Source organism: Melampsora larici-populina (assembly GCF_000204055.1).
Source record: "Melampsora larici-populina 98AG31 unplaced genomic scaffold MELLAscaffold_26, whole genome shotgun sequence".
Classification (NCBI taxonomy): Eukaryota; Fungi; Basidiomycota; class Pucciniomycetes; order Pucciniales; family Melampsoraceae; genus Melampsora; species Melampsora laricis-populina.
In genome coordinates this window covers 444,137-461,643 of record NW_006768790.1, presented here as the reverse complement: position 1 = coordinate 461,643, position 17,507 = coordinate 444,137, and the positions used below count along the sequence as shown (strand labels likewise).

Below are 17,507 nucleotides of genomic sequence, written 5' to 3'. Positions count from 1 at the left end.
CTTCCGTTGTTAAAGTTGAAGACATTGTACAAATGCCCTCAGGGAGACCTAGGGGCAAGTTGTGAGCATTGTCATACTCTGGAGCTGATCATACCTTGTTTGGCAGCTAACTATCATGCCTCTCTTCAGCTTCAAAAAAGGCAAGCCCAATGTTGCAACCGAAAGCAAATCCGCTCCCATTCAAAAACATCTCCTGCCTGCCGATGTACCCAACAAATCAGTATTGGGAAGAAACATCAAGAAAGGCAAGACAATTATGTAACTTGTTTTATTTACCATGCGTGATTTGCAAGAATAGTACACCTTTTGAGTTTTAGTTGTTGTTGTCATCTTCACCTATAGATTCCCTCCTTTATTGGTATCTGTGTTCAAGTCAACATTTCCTTTTAAATTTGGTGCAATGCCATACACAAGTGTACCTCCTTCCTCCTTGTTATTTACTTTGAGTTTTATAGACTTCTTGCCCGTTTTAGAATGTTTTTAGTTGCAAACACAGCTTCTGGTGAATTGATTTAGAATTGCATTGGAAAAATTTCCTGTGGCTTTTAACAGAGAGCCGTAGAACCTTGCGATCAACTATAGACCACGCCTGCCTTACCGATAGTAGTGCGTTACTTTGATCACTACCCAATTGTTTGACTGCAATCTTTGTGCGGGAGATAGATTGTAGATTCCTATTGTATCCTTAATTATGCCGTTGATTGAGCACTGAATATAATGACGTCTCTCACAAGTTAACTGAAGAATGCATGTTTGATATATGGCACGGTATATACAGTTTCGTGAGCTTGCTTCAGTTGTTCGGGTAGTACGTAGTATAAACGTATTTATCCCGTTCTTTGGTCCTATTTCCCACATGACGTGGATGGCTATTTAGTTTGGGCTGTTGAGCAAGATCAAAACAAATTGTCTATTCCCTTACTTTGATTTCTCTATGCTTACCACAGTTTTTTGAATACTGGACGCCATATTCAGATCTAGACTTGAGTATGTAAAATGAAAGCAGGCGTCCCCGCTTGTTTTTTACTCCCATAGTCTCTGAACGCTTTCCGTTCTTGTTTTTTACTCCCATAGTCTCTGAACGCTTTCCGTTCTTGTTTGTAAATTCCCTGTCTACAGGACGATTTGCGAAGCATTCACAACTCAACTTGGGTTATCAGCACTTCCTGTTTATGTCTCCCCAAGTGATATTTGTACTTGTTGAATCATGCCTAGCTCAGGCCTATACAACAAGGGACATGAAACTGAAATACGGCCATATTCTATCGTAGGCAACAGTGAAGACTCACTTTGCTCCACGTTATGAACTTACATAGACCGATAAAATGAATAAACAAGTCATGATTGGGTTGTGCAGCATAAGTTGCTATGTGAAGAGAGCTTGGAATTATAAAACACCACACCTTGTGTACACTAAAACTTCGGCCCCGACCCGAAGATACAGCATGTTGTATCATCCCAGTCTCTCTGTTCGCACTGCCAGATGTATCCCAGATGCATGGGATGCATCTGGCGTCATCTAAATAGCATAAGTTCCCCTCAACTTCACGCTCACAAACCGTTCACAAGCCACTCACAAGCTCACAATGGCTTAGATGCACTCAACCTCAGATACACAAATTCACAACTTCACCACACAACTTCACTACCAAATCTCGATCTTCGATTCTCGTCCCCACTTCATTGATTACAAGTGCTACGAAGGTCGATACCAAAACAAAGAAAATCCAGGAACCTGTCCCTTTTACGCCAAAGCAACATGCGAGTTAGACTCAGAATCAGAAGAATGGACACTTACCATTCATAACTCTCATCATGGTCACCCCCCTAGCACTCAGCAGCTCATACCTCCTTTGAACATGAATTTACCACCACCACCACCTGGATTTTTTCAGAACATTGAAGATCTCATCAAAAACCTTGATAAACATACCGTCTCGCTAGGCTACACCATCTCGATTCTTGATTCCCGCCCAACCTATGTAGATTTCAAATGTTTCAAAGGCCGGACTCAACATAAAACATCACCTGGCACATGCCCATTCTACACTCAAGCCACTCGCACCTCCGAAAATGCCCCATGCACATTTACAGTCCATGAACCTCGTCATGATCACCAACCTATCCATAAGCGACCTTCCGTTCAACGCCGAGCCCAACCTAAATCAGAAGCTATCATCATCGAGTCTCCTCCTCCATCAATCACAACTCCAGCTACACCGATTGCTCCAGCCGTTCCAACTGTTCCAACTGTACACATCACCCCAGCTGCCCCAATCACACAAATTGCCCCAACCATGTTCGAGCAGATGAACTTATTCATGACACGCATGCAAAGGTTAGACAAAGCTACCCGCAACTCACTCCTTGATAGTTTTCAGCAGGAATTAGAGCTTGCTGAATTGAACACAATCACAAATGACCATTTGAACACGCCCAAACACACTCTTGACCCTCACGAGGGTGACCTTACTAACACACACAAACCAAAGTCCAGCAAAATCGACGCCTCATCAGTTATCATACATCATCACCCTGAAGCTGCTACAAACACCAACAAACCTTCCCTTCAAATTGTTATAGCAAGATCATCAGTTCCTGACTTGTTACCTCCCACTCTGACTACGAAGGTGAGCATATCTCACTTTTAATCGTGACATGAATTGATGTCGGATCATTCTATCACCTCCTTTCTCTGCATTAGACCAACAAAGAGCCACCTCCATCCTTACCACGCAACCCCCTAAAGAAGGACGAAGCTGACAAAACCTCAACGACATCACCAATTGGCAGTGAATCAGCTAACATACATCATCATCATCATCCAGAAGCTGCTACCCTCACTGAAAAATCTTCCCCTCAAATTGAAAGATCCCCAGTACCTGAATTGTTACCTACCACTTTGACTGCAAAGGTGAGCATATGACATGTTCAATCGTGGATCAAATCGATTTTGGATGATTCTAACACCTCCTTGCTCTTCCTTGGACCGGACCAATGAAGAGCCACCTCCTTCCTTACCACGCGATGCCCCAAAAGAAGACAAAGCTGACAAAACCTCAACCTTATCACCAATTGGCAGTGAAGTTTTTTTCGACACTTCCATAGGCCATGCCATCGACGACGAAACAACCAAATCCCCACCCCAAACACAAAAGCCATGCACATTCTCCACACCCCCACCTTTGGATTTCGAATGTCCAAACAATGTTACTCAACAAGATGAATTGCCTAAAATAACTGACCAAGTACAACAAGATGAATCGCCTAATGCAACTGAAAATGTAGGAGACGTCAATCGTAATACAGCCAACTCACAAGAACCACAGCCCCAAGAGAAAGGTGGTCGACACAAAAACAAAGAAAATGAACCAGTGACACTTGAAAATATTCAACCTACTCCAGCGTCTCATCCAAAGAAGGACAAGAAGCGCAAGGCCTCGGCTCAACCTCCGGCTGCTCGATCCTCAGCTCGACTCAAAGACAGAGCCCAACCTGCAAAAGAAGCTGTGACAAACATAGGCAAGCACAAATCCGCTGCCAAACTTGTCAATCCTGTCAATGGTGAAACATCTACAGCTACAGCTTCCCGTTCCGGCAAGCGTCCAGTCTCAGCACGCCTCAAAGCAAAGTGTCAATCAGGAGATACCTACGACGTACCTACTACAACACCTCCCGCTACAGGCCAGCCTACAATAACCGACCAGCCACCATCTACCATTATTCCAAGCCTTCCCTCAAAGCCTAATAGTATGTCACGATCCTCTTCAGATCTTGATCTCACAGCTCCACTTCCTAATGTAAGTTTTTATCTCAATTAATTGCTGATTTCGATCTGTGAATGAATTATCCCCAATTTAATTTCAAACATGTATATAATTTGTAGTCGCAACCCGGCTCCGCATACCCAGAGAATGATCCTGCAGCAAGTTGTAGCTTGTCACAACAGGTATGCGTCAATGAATTGTCTCAATCGATCACTTGTCCCATGGTGACCCGTCCCACGATAGTAGCCTATCCCTTGTATAGGTGAACTCCCTTCCTACATACACCCCTTCCTAATTGACGTCACAGATGTCCTTGGCGATGATCTATGCGTGTTTCGTTCCATCGCTATCTCTCTCGGACGCCCACAAGAAGAACGAATAATCATTCGCAAGGAGATGGAAGCTGAGCTCACATCCAGATACGAATGGTACAAACAACACCTTCCAACACTCTGCCCGAATTACACCATTACAAGATTCCTCCAGATACTCCAAAACCCACGCGACACAGCAGGGCCAGACCTATACTATCCTATGCCTGGTGGAATGGCACTCATTGCCAATACCTACCAGCAACCCGTGCTCTTTTATACCAAACTAGATGCCGCCACGTCGACCACATACCCATTTTTTGCTCCCCGACAACCTCAAATTAAACCAATTGTGATGGCACATGTCCGCACTAACCATTACGTATCCGTCAAACTCAAATTATCGCCTTCTCTCCCAATACCAACTTTATCTGAAGAATGGACCTCCTTACACCATGAAGCGTCATCGGCATGGTCATGTTTATATGAAGACAACCAGGCAATTTTTTCGATACTAGCCAGGCAGCTCAGAAAAGAAAGATATCAAAGACATGATGAAATGCGTGGAGATGATTACGAACCCCTCATCATTGAAATTGAAAGTCATTCAGAGTCTCAAGATTCACAAACGAGCGAGTCTTCATCTTCAGGTTTGCAAACCAGTAGTGAATAAAATTATTGTATGTAGCCATGAAATCCAATATATATATATATATGTTAACGTTATTTATAAAGCTCAGCTCAAGGATAATATTCCCTGGTGAGACTCACAAACAAAACTAGACGAAACAGATGTGGAGTTTGACTTCACCATGAAGTCATCTGCCACAGTGATCCGTTTTCTTCCACACTCAAACCTAAGTCTGAGCTTAGAGTGAACTTTGGCGATCATCTCCGACGTGTTTTTGACCTTCAAGACCTAAGTAGGCACACCCCTATGGAAGAACAAAAGTTGGATACTCATATCCATCCTTTGTTATTTGAGACCAGTCCTTTGACAGGCCAAACTGATGACGCCGGGTAAGAACTTCACAGTCTACGTAGAATGCTAAACTGACTGTTCTCTTGTTTAGTCCTTTGGCCAAGTTTTGTTACCATCAACATATTGGATTTTGGGATAATATTTGCTATGTATGTCGAAAATCAAAAACAGCCAAAGAAACCGGGAAAGTCTACAAGGAACTCCAAAGATGTATAGAGTCAAGATGATATTAGACAAATTAAGATCAAAAAGAATGTCCAGCGGACTCAGTGACAACTATGAAACCCAGCTATTATGAATGTATTGTTCTCTCGTATCGTTTGTTACATGCCATAATGTCAAAGAAATGGGGTTGTGACCTTGTGAAAGTGTGAAGTCAACGAGTAGTCAAAAATGAGGCTGTGAAGCTGTGAAGGCTTGGGTTCACATTGTGAACTTGTGTGGTGTGAAGTTTGACCTCAGCTTACCATTGTAAATACGGGTGAACTGGTGAACTTGTGAACATGAAAACATGACCTCGTACGCTTGTGCACGTCCACAACTGTACACATGTACAGGTCAATTGGTGAACGTGTGAACGTGTGACGTTGTGAACTGGTGAACGTGTGAACTTGTGAAGGCACGTGTGAATTTGTGAAGGCACTACTTGTGCCCTGGTGAAAGTGCTGTCCATGTCCACAACTGCGTAAGTGTCCTTGTGAAGGTGTGAGCTTGTTAAGGCATCATTTGTGAACGTGTGTAAGTGTGAAGACACTACTTGAGATCTTGTGAAGGCCCTACTTGTGAACTTGGCCCCAAACACACTTGTGAACTTTGCCGGACTGGTGAACGTGTGAACTTGGCGTAAGCGTCCTTGTGAAGGTGTGAGCTTGTTAAGGCATCATTTGTGAACATGTGAAAGTGTGAAGACACTACTTGAGATCTTGTGAAGGCCCTACTTGTGAACTTGGCCCCAAACACACTTGTGAACTTTACAGGCGCAGTTATAAACTTATGAGTTTGTGAGTTTGTGAGTTTGTGAGTTTGTGAACTGGTGAGCGTGTTAATGTGTGCACCTGTGAAGTAGTGGACACCACACACGTCCACATTATAAGTTGGCTGTCAGTAATCCGTATGATGGTGAAGTCACAATCAGACAGATTACACCCGGTTTCTGCACGACAGAGCAAGCAGAATTATATATGCTTGGGCAAATAAGAAAACACATAGCTATATACGTATATAAATGATCAATATAAAACACTACCATTGTTTTGGATTGGTTATGATGAGACAAACGGGTTAAATTTTTTGTTGGCAAGATACAAAAAATATGAAACTAAAAGTCATCACGCCATATTCCCAATTTCACAGCTAAAGCCTTCATCTTTTTATGTGCCTGTTCCTTGTAACCAGTCAAAACAGAGGACTTATATGATATCCAGTCTTCTTCACCCATCTCCGCACACAAACACCTCACTTTATCAATTCGGTCAACCAGCGCTTGAGAAATTTGACAAGAGCAAGCGAATCTTGTTATTTCAGCCTGCTCCGGAGATACTTGTGCACGGCTGGCATTATAAGTTCTCGAAGGGGTTGTGTGATGGTGAACTTGTGAATTCCACACCATCTCGATAACCCCATCACAGGCATTGAGATTAACGTCAAAGTTGTAGTCGTCCAATACAAAGCGGGATCCAATGGTATCACCTCAAGGTGCTGATGAGCCTTGTTGGTAAAGATCACCGGTCAATCCATCGACCAAACCAAAAAAGCCAAATGCATATTTGGATGCATCTCGATCCTTATGTTTCTTGTTTGCAAATTTGTCAAAGGTGACAGTAATATTCGATCCAAATACTTTGGCGTTTGGTGAGACATAGAAGGAATCGTTACCCCAAGATGGCGCTTGAACTCGTGCAGCAATTGTAGCATTTGATTCAAAGGCGGATAACAAGAGGCCACTGAATTGTTCGGCAAAAAAGGATTCGATTTGGGGGAGGTTGCCTTGGCGCTTCAGGTCAGCTTCCATCTTTTAGAGGTCTGAGGCTGTGGCTGTGTTCCACGTATACTGTCCTGTAAATCAATCATGAGGTTCAGTGGTTGGTTAGATGATGATGAGAATGGCTGCTCACCTCCTTTCACATCAGGTTCATATCCCGGACGAAAGCCTGCAGCGTGCATCCTTCCAAATTTACGACCTTGTCTCCTCGCTCGGTAAGTTGCCGCGTTGATCTTGATTTCGCCTCTAGCTTTGGAATGCTGGTAAACGGTGCGGATAGAATGATTGTATGATTGAAAGAGCTCTTGATTGTTTGCATTCCTCTCCACAAATCGTACAACAAGAAGTAGTTCCGATGTATCCAGATCCAGGCATACCACCGTCCCATAGGATAAGCTGAAGCGGGGCTGGCCAAATCGACGACCCTTCTTGAAGAATAGGAATTTCGCGTCGGGTGGAAGGCCATATCGTTTGGTGAGCTCGGCTTTCTTCGCAGCTCATGCATTGGGTAGTCTTGATTCACGTTCATCATGCTTCGAAATCGAACAATTAAGACGTGATTTCTTAGTACTTGGAGACTTGTACTTGGGTTTACCCATCACAACAATGCTAAATCACAGTCAAATACGCTCTGGCAAGATCCAATTGGGCAACCCTTATGTTGCTCCCTTCTAGCTTCTGAATTGGTGTCGCGATGAACTCGGTCCGAAGCATGCAAGGGAGGTTCTAGGATGTAGCAACTGAAGATGCTGGAAGACGTGATAATGACCGGAAAAAGATTAAAAGCTGGGAGGAACCAGATGAAAGTGTACACAGAGTGGGATGAATGTAAGATGTTGTGCTTGGATGATTAGATATGAGAAGGAGAACAAACGAAAGCGCTGATTGGTATTTAGTTTATAAGGAGATAAGTGATCAACTAGTTATGTCCTTGGTTGCAGAGAACTCACCAGTGGTTCCCCTTGCATCCTGGGAAAGACATACATGTAACAGTATGACACTACCGACGTGTGACGCGTCAGGACATTCTAGGTCCAAGTCAAACTGATACCTTGTACACTAAAATACACGCAACATCGACGCTAGAAGTTCTCATATTTCAATAGATCGAATGTTTGATCTGTTGTGGCATCTGTTGACATGATCGAATACATCTGTCCTACCTAGGAAGTTAATTTATTGTACAGGTGATTATTTCATAGATAATATGGTGTTTCATTGGTTCAAAACGCAAAAATTGTTTCCTGGTGGGGTTTGCACACCCCAGCAGGGTCCAATTTTCATGGGACCTTGCTGGGGTGTGCCCCACGAAGTACCACCCCCTGAGCTTTGATCCTGTGTGCAGGAAAGAGAGCATGTCAACTAAAGGTACATAGTTCTCGTAGTATGGCAAGTGTTTTCACCTGACTACCACAAACATTTTCTCTTGCTGTCACTAAGTCTGTTTACACCTTGGGCACGGTGTAAACAGACTTAGTGACAGCAAGAGAAAGTAATTTGACAAGTAATAATCAGTGGGATTAGAGGGTACCCTACTCTTAATAGGTCCAAAGCTGTAAATCTCACTCTTTATAGGTCCAATCCTGATGAAGTTAGAATAATTCTAAATCATTGATTTGGATATTGGATCAATGATAGATGTTCAGATTCAATATGGGCTTTATGATGTTCAGATTCAATATGGGCTTTATATCAAGACATTTGACCGTACCCCACTCTCTATAGGTCCAAAGCTGTAAATCTCACTCTTTATAGGTCCAATCCTGATGAAGTTAGAATAATTCTAAATTGTAGAATTAGATATTGGATCAATGATAGATGTTCAGATTCAATATGGGGTTTATATCAAGACATTTGACCAAAGGTGTGATTGCAGTAGAGTTTACTGGCTGAAAGGTTAATGTGCCCCCATGGTACAAGTAGCACCAAACTTGCATGGTCCACACAATCCTGATCATGAAATAATGTTGGTATGATGTTATAATGTTTAAATTTTAACATCAAGAAATGCATAACTGATTGTAATAACACTTTGGACCAAAGTGTTATTATGGGGTAGAACTGACTGATAGTGGTACAAGTTGCACAAAAGTAGCATAGTCCACACCATACTTATCATAGATCAATGATGGTTGATATAATGTGAGTTGTTCAAGTGCGGAAATATATATATATTTGTGATAATAATTTTGACAAAAGGTGTCATATTGTAAGAGTTTACTAGGTTGAGGTTAATGGAGCGCCCGGGTGCTACACCTGAATCAAACCACAAATATACTCATAACTCAGTGTATAATGTGACAGATGGGTTATCTGTGATGTAGAAATATCTGCCAGGTACCATAAATGACTAATAAAATCATTCAAACTTCCTGCATCATAGTAAACTCTGAGTTCAGTGGGACAAGGTTAATGCAGCAAGCTGGTTGCTTCAGGGGATTAAAGCAGGTAATTCCCTCAGAAAGTAGTGGTGGTAAAGTATTGTGGGATAATTTTGATGTGCGACTCTCCACAAAGTACCACCAATGAATAAAAACAACTTTCCAACTTCCTGAAATGCAGTGAAAATTCCTTGATGAGTGTTATGTTGTTCCAATCAACGTGAAAATGACAAATATGGTCATTATTGCACACAGAATTTCAAGAAATTTCAAAGTCATGAAGACCCAAAAGTTCCCTAATAAAGTCCCCCTAAAATCACCATAAAAATTCACTGGAACAGGTCCTGAGGTCGAAATGCAAAAAGTTGCCGAGTTATGGCCATTTTGAAATGATGCAATATTTTTCAGTTGGCCAAAGGGGTGAGAAGACAGTGTTTATACAAACAATTCTCTTAATAAATGGAAAACGAATTCCCATTTAGAACATATCTCATTATTGAAATTTTTAGTTTGGGGCAAAATTGAAAGAGTTATGCGTGTTTTGTGACATTGGAAGCCACCCCCAGACATCTCATAGCCCTCTATTACGCCATCAGGAAGTGCTTACCTTATTCTTGAGCATTATACAACTATGGTTAAAATTCATTTTACCAGAAGTTTTATTATTCTCAATTTCACATTGAACCACAATTGACTGAGATATGCAAACATTGTGCCGTGTACTACCCCCCCTAACTTTACAAAGTCCTATACATGGCCGTTAATACTTGGACATTATCATGATTGGTATTATGAAACTCTAGGTAAAATGAAATTTCCTATAACTTTGATTATTTGACCCTGCAGGTAGAACAAAAATTGAGTGAGATGTAAGGCCTGGTTGACAATTACCACGAAGCAGAACCGCACGCAACCCTTTATTTGAGCATCAAGAGTTGGATAGTTCCTTGCGAAGTGCTATAAAACTCTACTTAAAATGTAATTTCCAATAACTTTCATTGTGGAACCTTGATGTTTTGTTAAAAATTGAGGGAGATATGAGCATTATGTGATGATTACGAACCACAAAAACCCAAGGGAAAACCGGCCAACAACATCACCAGCATGAAATGCCGTCTACTCAATTAAAAAATGAAAACAATTTCTAATCTACAGATTCTTGCATCCCTTCTACATCGTTTAATAATCTGAAAAGACTCTCTGAATCATGATGTAAACTGTTCATCATGAGGATTGATCTTCAATAATATTCAGCGTGATCATCAAGATACTTCATGTGTGAAAGGATTCGCATCCTGACAAGTACAAACGCCCGATGGGACATCAGTGTCATTTTTTAGTTCAGTGATGTCCCAATTGATCTTAGCTTAGATGAAATACACAGAGGTGGGGGATGATGAAATCATTATGAAATGGTAGTTCACCCCTGGCCAAAAGATACTATTATGATTGTAATCAGGGGGTGAATTAAAAGAGAGCAACCATTCCATTCATACCAAAGATGTTCGATTTATACCAAACCGTAGTTCATTCCTCACCAAGAAACCTTCAAGACGTCACTGATAACTAATCTTTCACTGAAGTACCCGACCTAGATTATGCAACCATGGCCAACAAGAAGAAAGATCGCCCTTGCACCTTTGAAAGTCTCAATCAGCGCCCCCAAAACCCCCTTGACGCTCGAGTGCTGGCCCTGAAACGTAAAGCTCGGGAGCAGACGCTGCAACGGCATGGTCAAGAGCCTTTGGGGCCACCTCAAGTCCCCGTCAACACCACACCAATCGCTGATCCCACTCAAGTACTTGATGACGACGACAACAATGACCCAAACGACGAAATGGATGATCACATGAATGCACCGCCTCTTGATCCCTCCATGGATCCTCCCGAAGTTGTCCTGGTGGATGATGATGCCATACATGCTCTGAATAGGGGGTTCTACTCCGGTCGTAGGGCCCATGAAGAAGTGCAATGGCAAAAACAACACCCTGCCATGTTCCAAGCTTACCTTCAGTTGCAGTGATTAACACGTGATTGGTCAAACCAATTATTTGATCATGACTTCAAGAAGACATGTCAATGTGAAGGTACCCCACGTACTTTGGATGTTTTGGATCTTTGTTGTGAGTCACCATTGTTGTACATAACATATATAACATATATATACACTGACCTTGTAACCCCAGATCGCAAGCAGGGGTCAATCCTGTTTTGCAAGTGCTACGCGAATGATCAAGCAAGGCTCATCTATGCTGGTTATATCAGTGGTACCCCAGATGTCCCAGTCTCAGCAATCAGTATCCGACTCCTTTGATTTTTTCACATCCTTTGGAAATTCTGCAGCATTGCGTTTCAGCCCTTCGCATTGGCACTAGCAGAGTTTCTTGATCCTGGCAACCCCTTATTCCTTGCGAAAAGTGGTGAAAAGGTCAGGACACATTTCATAATGCGTAAAAAGTAGAGAAAATATGCTTATTACATATGTGGGAAACTACTCAGGCACGAGAATGGCATCGTACATTGTCATCAGCTATGGAGGGGTATCGACAAATGCTCATCATGTCTGATGAAGGGTTATTTGAAAAGGCTACCGTTCCAAAATGGCAATAAAATGTGTGACTCAATTGTTAATAGGTGTAGTGCATTTGCCCCAAAAGTTTCTTTCCATGGCAAAAGCTCTACCTTCAGCCAAGAAGTTTTGATGTTGGGCTACGGTTCTATCCTTTGACCATTTTCTAACTTTTCATCAAATTTTCATCAAAAACACAACTTTCAACACAATGTTATAATAATAGAAAAATTGGACTTTGTCGACATTATTTGTTTCATCATGGACTCCATCATAAGAGGTCCAGTCTCTAGGTCAGAACAAGCATTAAAGGAAAAATTTGGTAATTTCCGCATATCTAACGTTGGCAAGTGCGAAAGGTCTTGTGCAACCTGTGGTGCCTTGAGATGGGGGAAAGAAAGGACTAAAAGGTATCAGAAAAACAACAAGGATGAATATACAAATTGTTGCAAAACTGGCCAAGTAATGCTTCCAATTTTTTACTTTCCCCAATGCAGCCCTCCCGAATCAATTATTTGGTTGTTAACTTCCATGGATCCTGGTTTGCATAATCTTGTTTCAACCAGAATTATCTTACGCAAAATGACATAACATGTTACAGATGCCATTGCTGCTCGATATTGGATTCGTGATTACATTAATGTTCTCTCATTCACCTCTATGTCCGCCAAACACAATTGGTCTGTGCGTGGTCAGAAAGGTGTTTACAGTTTCCGTGTTAATGGACAGCTACATCATTGGGCGGGTTCAGGGTTGCCGGTATTTTATAAGCTGTGTTACTGGAGTGCACGGCATGAACGCGCGCACAGCACTCGCATGCGCCTCTCCATTCCTTTACTTAGACCCGTTGTATTCCACGTATCAATCCTCACACTGCAATCTAACTAAGTAGAAGAGGACCCTGCTCGACAAAGACCTCCCCTCCAGGCCCCCGGCCTACAACATATTGCAGTGTCTTTCTTAATACCAGACGTCCAGCGGGAAACCAGAAACCAAAGATCAATCATTATCAAATCATCAGATAGAACTCAGAACCGAAGTTCTCAGAACCGACAAAGCTTAAATTGATAAATCATAAACCCAATAAAACCTTGAATATCAGATCTACCAAATTGACAAACCTTATTGCGCCACAATGGAACAACTTGAAGCTAAGTTTGCAGAGCTTGCAGCGGTATTAGAAGAAGAAAAACTCAGATGCCGAGACACTGAACACCAACTAGCTATAGTGGAACGCAAACGGCAACACGCCAAAGAACGACTAACCGCAATCGAATCCAAACGATTGAATCAGACCCAAGGTACTCAAAGTACCTCGGCCCCACCACCACCTCCTCCTCCCCCACCTACCTTCCAACAACATCCTACCACCACCGTTCAAACCCCAAACCCTCCCGTTGACCTACCTAAGATCTTGGTACCAGACAAGTTCGACGGCTCACGCGGCACGGCAGCCGAAACCTTTGCGAGCCAAGTGGGACTGTATATGATGGCATACGCCACCAAATTCCCTTCCGACCGTTCTAAATTCGTCTTCGTGCTATCATACCTCACTGGCGACGCAAGCAAATGGGCGCAACCCTTGATTCGCAAACTGTTTGACAAAGCCACAGCCGATAGAGTCACTTACGCCCGTTTCTACGAAAACTTTGGCGCCATGTACTTCAATACCGAAAAACACAGCAAAGCCGAGCAAGCCATTTGACTACTGAAACAAACTTAATCCGTTGCTCACTACGTCCATGAATTTAACCTTCACGCTGGAGACACCGGATGGGAGACACCCACTCTAATCAGTCAGTTTCGTCAAGGTTTGAAGAAGGATGTCCGACTTGCGATTGTACTAGCCAGAACCCAATTCGACTCAATCAAAGACTTAACCCGACTAGCCATTCAAATCGAAAATGAGATGCCCGGTGTCCAAGAGACCTCTAACCGCCAAGCCCACGTAGTTGAACCAGCACAACCAGCACCTGACGCCATGGACCTATCAGCGACCCGAGCTTATCTTACGGATGAAGAACGCGCTAAACGACTCAGACAAGGGCTTTGTTTCAAATGCAACTTACACGGTCATCTTGCTAGAGAATGCCCAAAGCAGATCAGTAGTAGTGGAAAGGGTAAAGGGAGGGGTCAGGCAAGGATAGCAGAATTAGAAGAGAGGTTGGCTAGGATGAAGATCGAAGATAATGATAGCGGCAGTAGAGCTGATCAGGCAAAAAATGGAGGTGCTCAGAATTGAAAGATTTGCCCATTCTGAGCAATATTTGTGAAATTAAGGAAGTGGAGATAGGAGCAAGCAAATTTGTAGTGCGTAATGAAATAGATCCCAGAGTTTTTTCGTGTACTACCCTATCCGTCCTTAATGACCCCCGAGCCACATCAACTGCCACAATTCCTGTCACCTTACTGATTGACACGGGAGCAACTCATAACGTATTAGGTGAATCCGTAGCCACGAAAGCTGGATTCATTAAGTACTGCATGAGCACTGAGAGAGAAGTCTCAGGATATGACGGATCTACCAGCAGATCAGTGTATGAGATTGACCTTTACATTGACCACGACCACCAACCATCAAGATTCATCATTGCAAGAGTCAAAGACACCTACGACGGCATATTAGGAATGCCTTGGATAGAAGAACACGGCCACCTTATTGACTGGAAGACCAAGACCAACCAACTTATGACCAACATCCACACTGCAACTGTGAAGGCAGTTTTGTTGAACCCGACAACACCCTCGCCAACCCTGGTACAGGAGCCCGTGAGGGAAGCTAGGAAATCCAACGAGGGGGTGTGTACTATAGCCAGTACAATAACGCCCCCGCAATGTGAGCATGATCCTGTTTTTTTGCCTTCAAACCATGAAACAGTAGGCAAGTTGATATGCCCCTTAGAACAGCATATAATTGACAAACATCAGGACACCAAGAAGACCACCACAAGTAATCAGGGAGAAAACACTGCGGCTGAAGTATCAGCCTTGCCAGATCCAAAAACACCCTCATCTAACCAGGAGAAGGAACCTGTGAGGGAAGCTAGGAAACTTGGCAAGGGGGTGCGTACCTATGACAGTACACTAACACCCCCGCAATGTGAGTGTGATCCTGTCCCAATTCATTCATCTGTTGAATCAGCTGGCAAGCCTCTTCATCCCATGAATCAGTCTCAGACAGACCCAACAACAACAGCAACACCACCTCAATTAATTTAGCAAACGCTTCCTGGTCAACATTGGCACAAATTGCTGCTGAGAAGAACAGCCGGACACCCAAATCCACGGCTGAGGAATTGGTATCTTCATACTATCACCGGTATATCCACATGTTCCAAAAATCGAAGGCAAAAGGTCTACCTCCTCGACGCAAATACGACTTTTGAGTGGATCTAGTACCTGATGCTCAACCTCAAGCTAGTCAAATAATACCACTATCACCCGCCGAGGTCAGCACCCTCAAAGAAATGATCAGAGAAGGCCTTGAAAACGGAACTATTAGAGGCACCACATCACCGTGGGCGGCCCCAGTATTATTTACAGGGAAGAAGGACGGTAAATTGAGGCCCTGTTCCAACTATTGCAAGTTGAACGTGTAGACTGTCAAAAACAAGTACACATTGCCCTCGACAATGGAACTTGTCGACAGCCTACTCGACGCTGACCGGTTCACCAAGCTTAAGGAATGCCTACGGGAACCTACGAGTTGCGGAAGGTGACGAGGACAAATTAACATTCATATGTAAAGAAGGACAGTTCGCACCACTCACCATGCCCTTTGGACCAACGGGCGCCCCCCATTCTTTCAATATTTCATACAAGACATCTTACTAGGGCGCATTGGTCAAGATACAGCGGCTTTTCTGGACGATCTCATGATTTATACCAAACCAGGGGTTGATCATGAGGAGGGGGTAAGGGGTATACTGGAAGTTCTCAATAAGCATCAATTATGGTTGAAGCTGGAGAAATGTGAGTTCTCGCAATCAGAAGTTGAATATTTAGGCCTGCTAATCTCATGCAACAAGATCCAAATGGACCCTTCCAAGGTTAAGGCAGTTAGTGAGTGACCGGCTCTCCGGAATGTAACTGTCAGCCCTGAGCCCTGTGTACAGGACCACGGACTAACAAACACACATGTAAATATATGTAATACATACGTAAATATATGAAACTTGTCTAAAACCATAAGAATTACAACTCATGGCTCAGTTTCAAGAGTCAATTAAGTAACAAGCCTTATTATGACTTAACCAGTAATAATAAACCTAACCCAAACCTAACCCAAACCTAACTCAAAGAAAAGCAAACCTAAGCGCCAACCACAAGTTGACGCCTAGGTCTAGAATATATAAACTCCTCTTCTTCCCACTTTGCAAGAAGAACCAACTTCACATCATACCACAACTCCTCATCACATTTTACTTGATTCTTTACCAAGAATATTGAGTATAGTGATATTGTTGTATCTTGATTATCATAGTTCTACTTTTATTCAGGTTATTGTAAAACCTCAAGTGGTGTTCTGAGCTGGTGGGATTAATAGCTAACAGAACAAGCTTGGAATTTACAAAGGGTTCCTCTTCAAAAGAGTCTAAAGTACCCCGCGGCACCTCTGAATACTCAGAGTCTAAAGTGCTGCAGGCTCCAGAGTTGTAAGATCAACCAGAGCTCTGAGTAAGATCCTTAGAGGGATTACTCAGCCATCCCACTGGCATCAAATCCTCTCTTTAGAGGTCAACTAACTGCAGTCTTCACTTGGGTGTGCCAGTGAAGACTTCTTCCTAGTCCTTATACACTTCTTTTTAGTGAAGAGTCAGCCAGAAAGTAGCTGACCCCTCACAGTAACAGAACTCCAACGATTCATTGGATTCTCAAACTTTTACAGACGCTTTATCAATCATTTCTCTGCGACAAGACCCCTCCACGAACTGACACAACACAACACGCCTTATGTGTGGAGCAGTGAATGCCAGGACGCCTTTGATTCCCTGAAGAACTCTTTCACAACAGCCCCGGTATTGAAAATTGCCAACCCCTACCGTCCGTTCATCCTTGAATGCGACTGCTCCGATTTCGCATTAGGAGCAGTACTGTCTCAGAAGTGTGATAAGGACGGAGAGATTCATCCAGTTGCATACCTATCTAGGTCTTTGATCCAAGCCAAAAAGAACTACAAATTTTTTGACAAGGAGCTGCTTGCCATTGTTGCGTCCTTCAAAGAATGGAGGCATTACCTCGAAGGTAACCCCAACAGACTACAGGTTATTGTTTACACTGATCACCGGAATCTCAAAACTTTCATGACAACAAAACAATTGACACGAAGACAAGCAAGATGGGCGGAGATACTAGGCTGTTTTGACTTCCTCATCAGATTCCGACCAGGCCGAAAATCTGAGAAGCCAGATGTGTTGTCGAGAAGACCGGACTTAAAGCCATCAAAAGAAGAGAACATGACATTTGGACAACTGATTCGCCCAGAGAACATTGACAACAACACATTTACAACAGAC

At 43.0% G+C, this 17,507-nt stretch overlaps 2 protein-coding genes across 2 annotated transcripts; one reads left to right on the top strand and one right to left on the bottom strand.

The window, feature by feature from the left end:
- Nucleotides 1-6,378: 6,378 nt before the first annotated feature.
- On the bottom strand, nt 6,379-7,071 carry MELLADRAFT_107956 (uncharacterized protein; the record flags this gene model as incomplete). The annotated part of the gene is made up of 2 exons (XM_007411628.1): nt 6,379-6,542; nt 6,786-7,071. 2 exons carry the CDS (start codon nt 7,069-7,071, stop codon nt 6,379-6,381), a joined length of 450 nt encoding a protein of 149 aa, XP_007411690.1.
- A 3,957-nt stretch (nt 7,072-11,028) lies between these two features.
- Nucleotides 11,029-12,150, top strand: MELLADRAFT_107955 (uncharacterized protein; the record flags this gene model as incomplete). Its single annotated transcript, XM_007411718.1, has 2 exons — nt 11,029-11,357; nt 12,057-12,150. The coding sequence occupies 2 exons, from the start codon at nt 11,029-11,031 to the stop codon at nt 12,148-12,150; spliced, it is 423 nt and encodes a 140-aa protein (XP_007411780.1).
- Nucleotides 12,151-17,507: the final 5,357 nt, after the last annotated feature.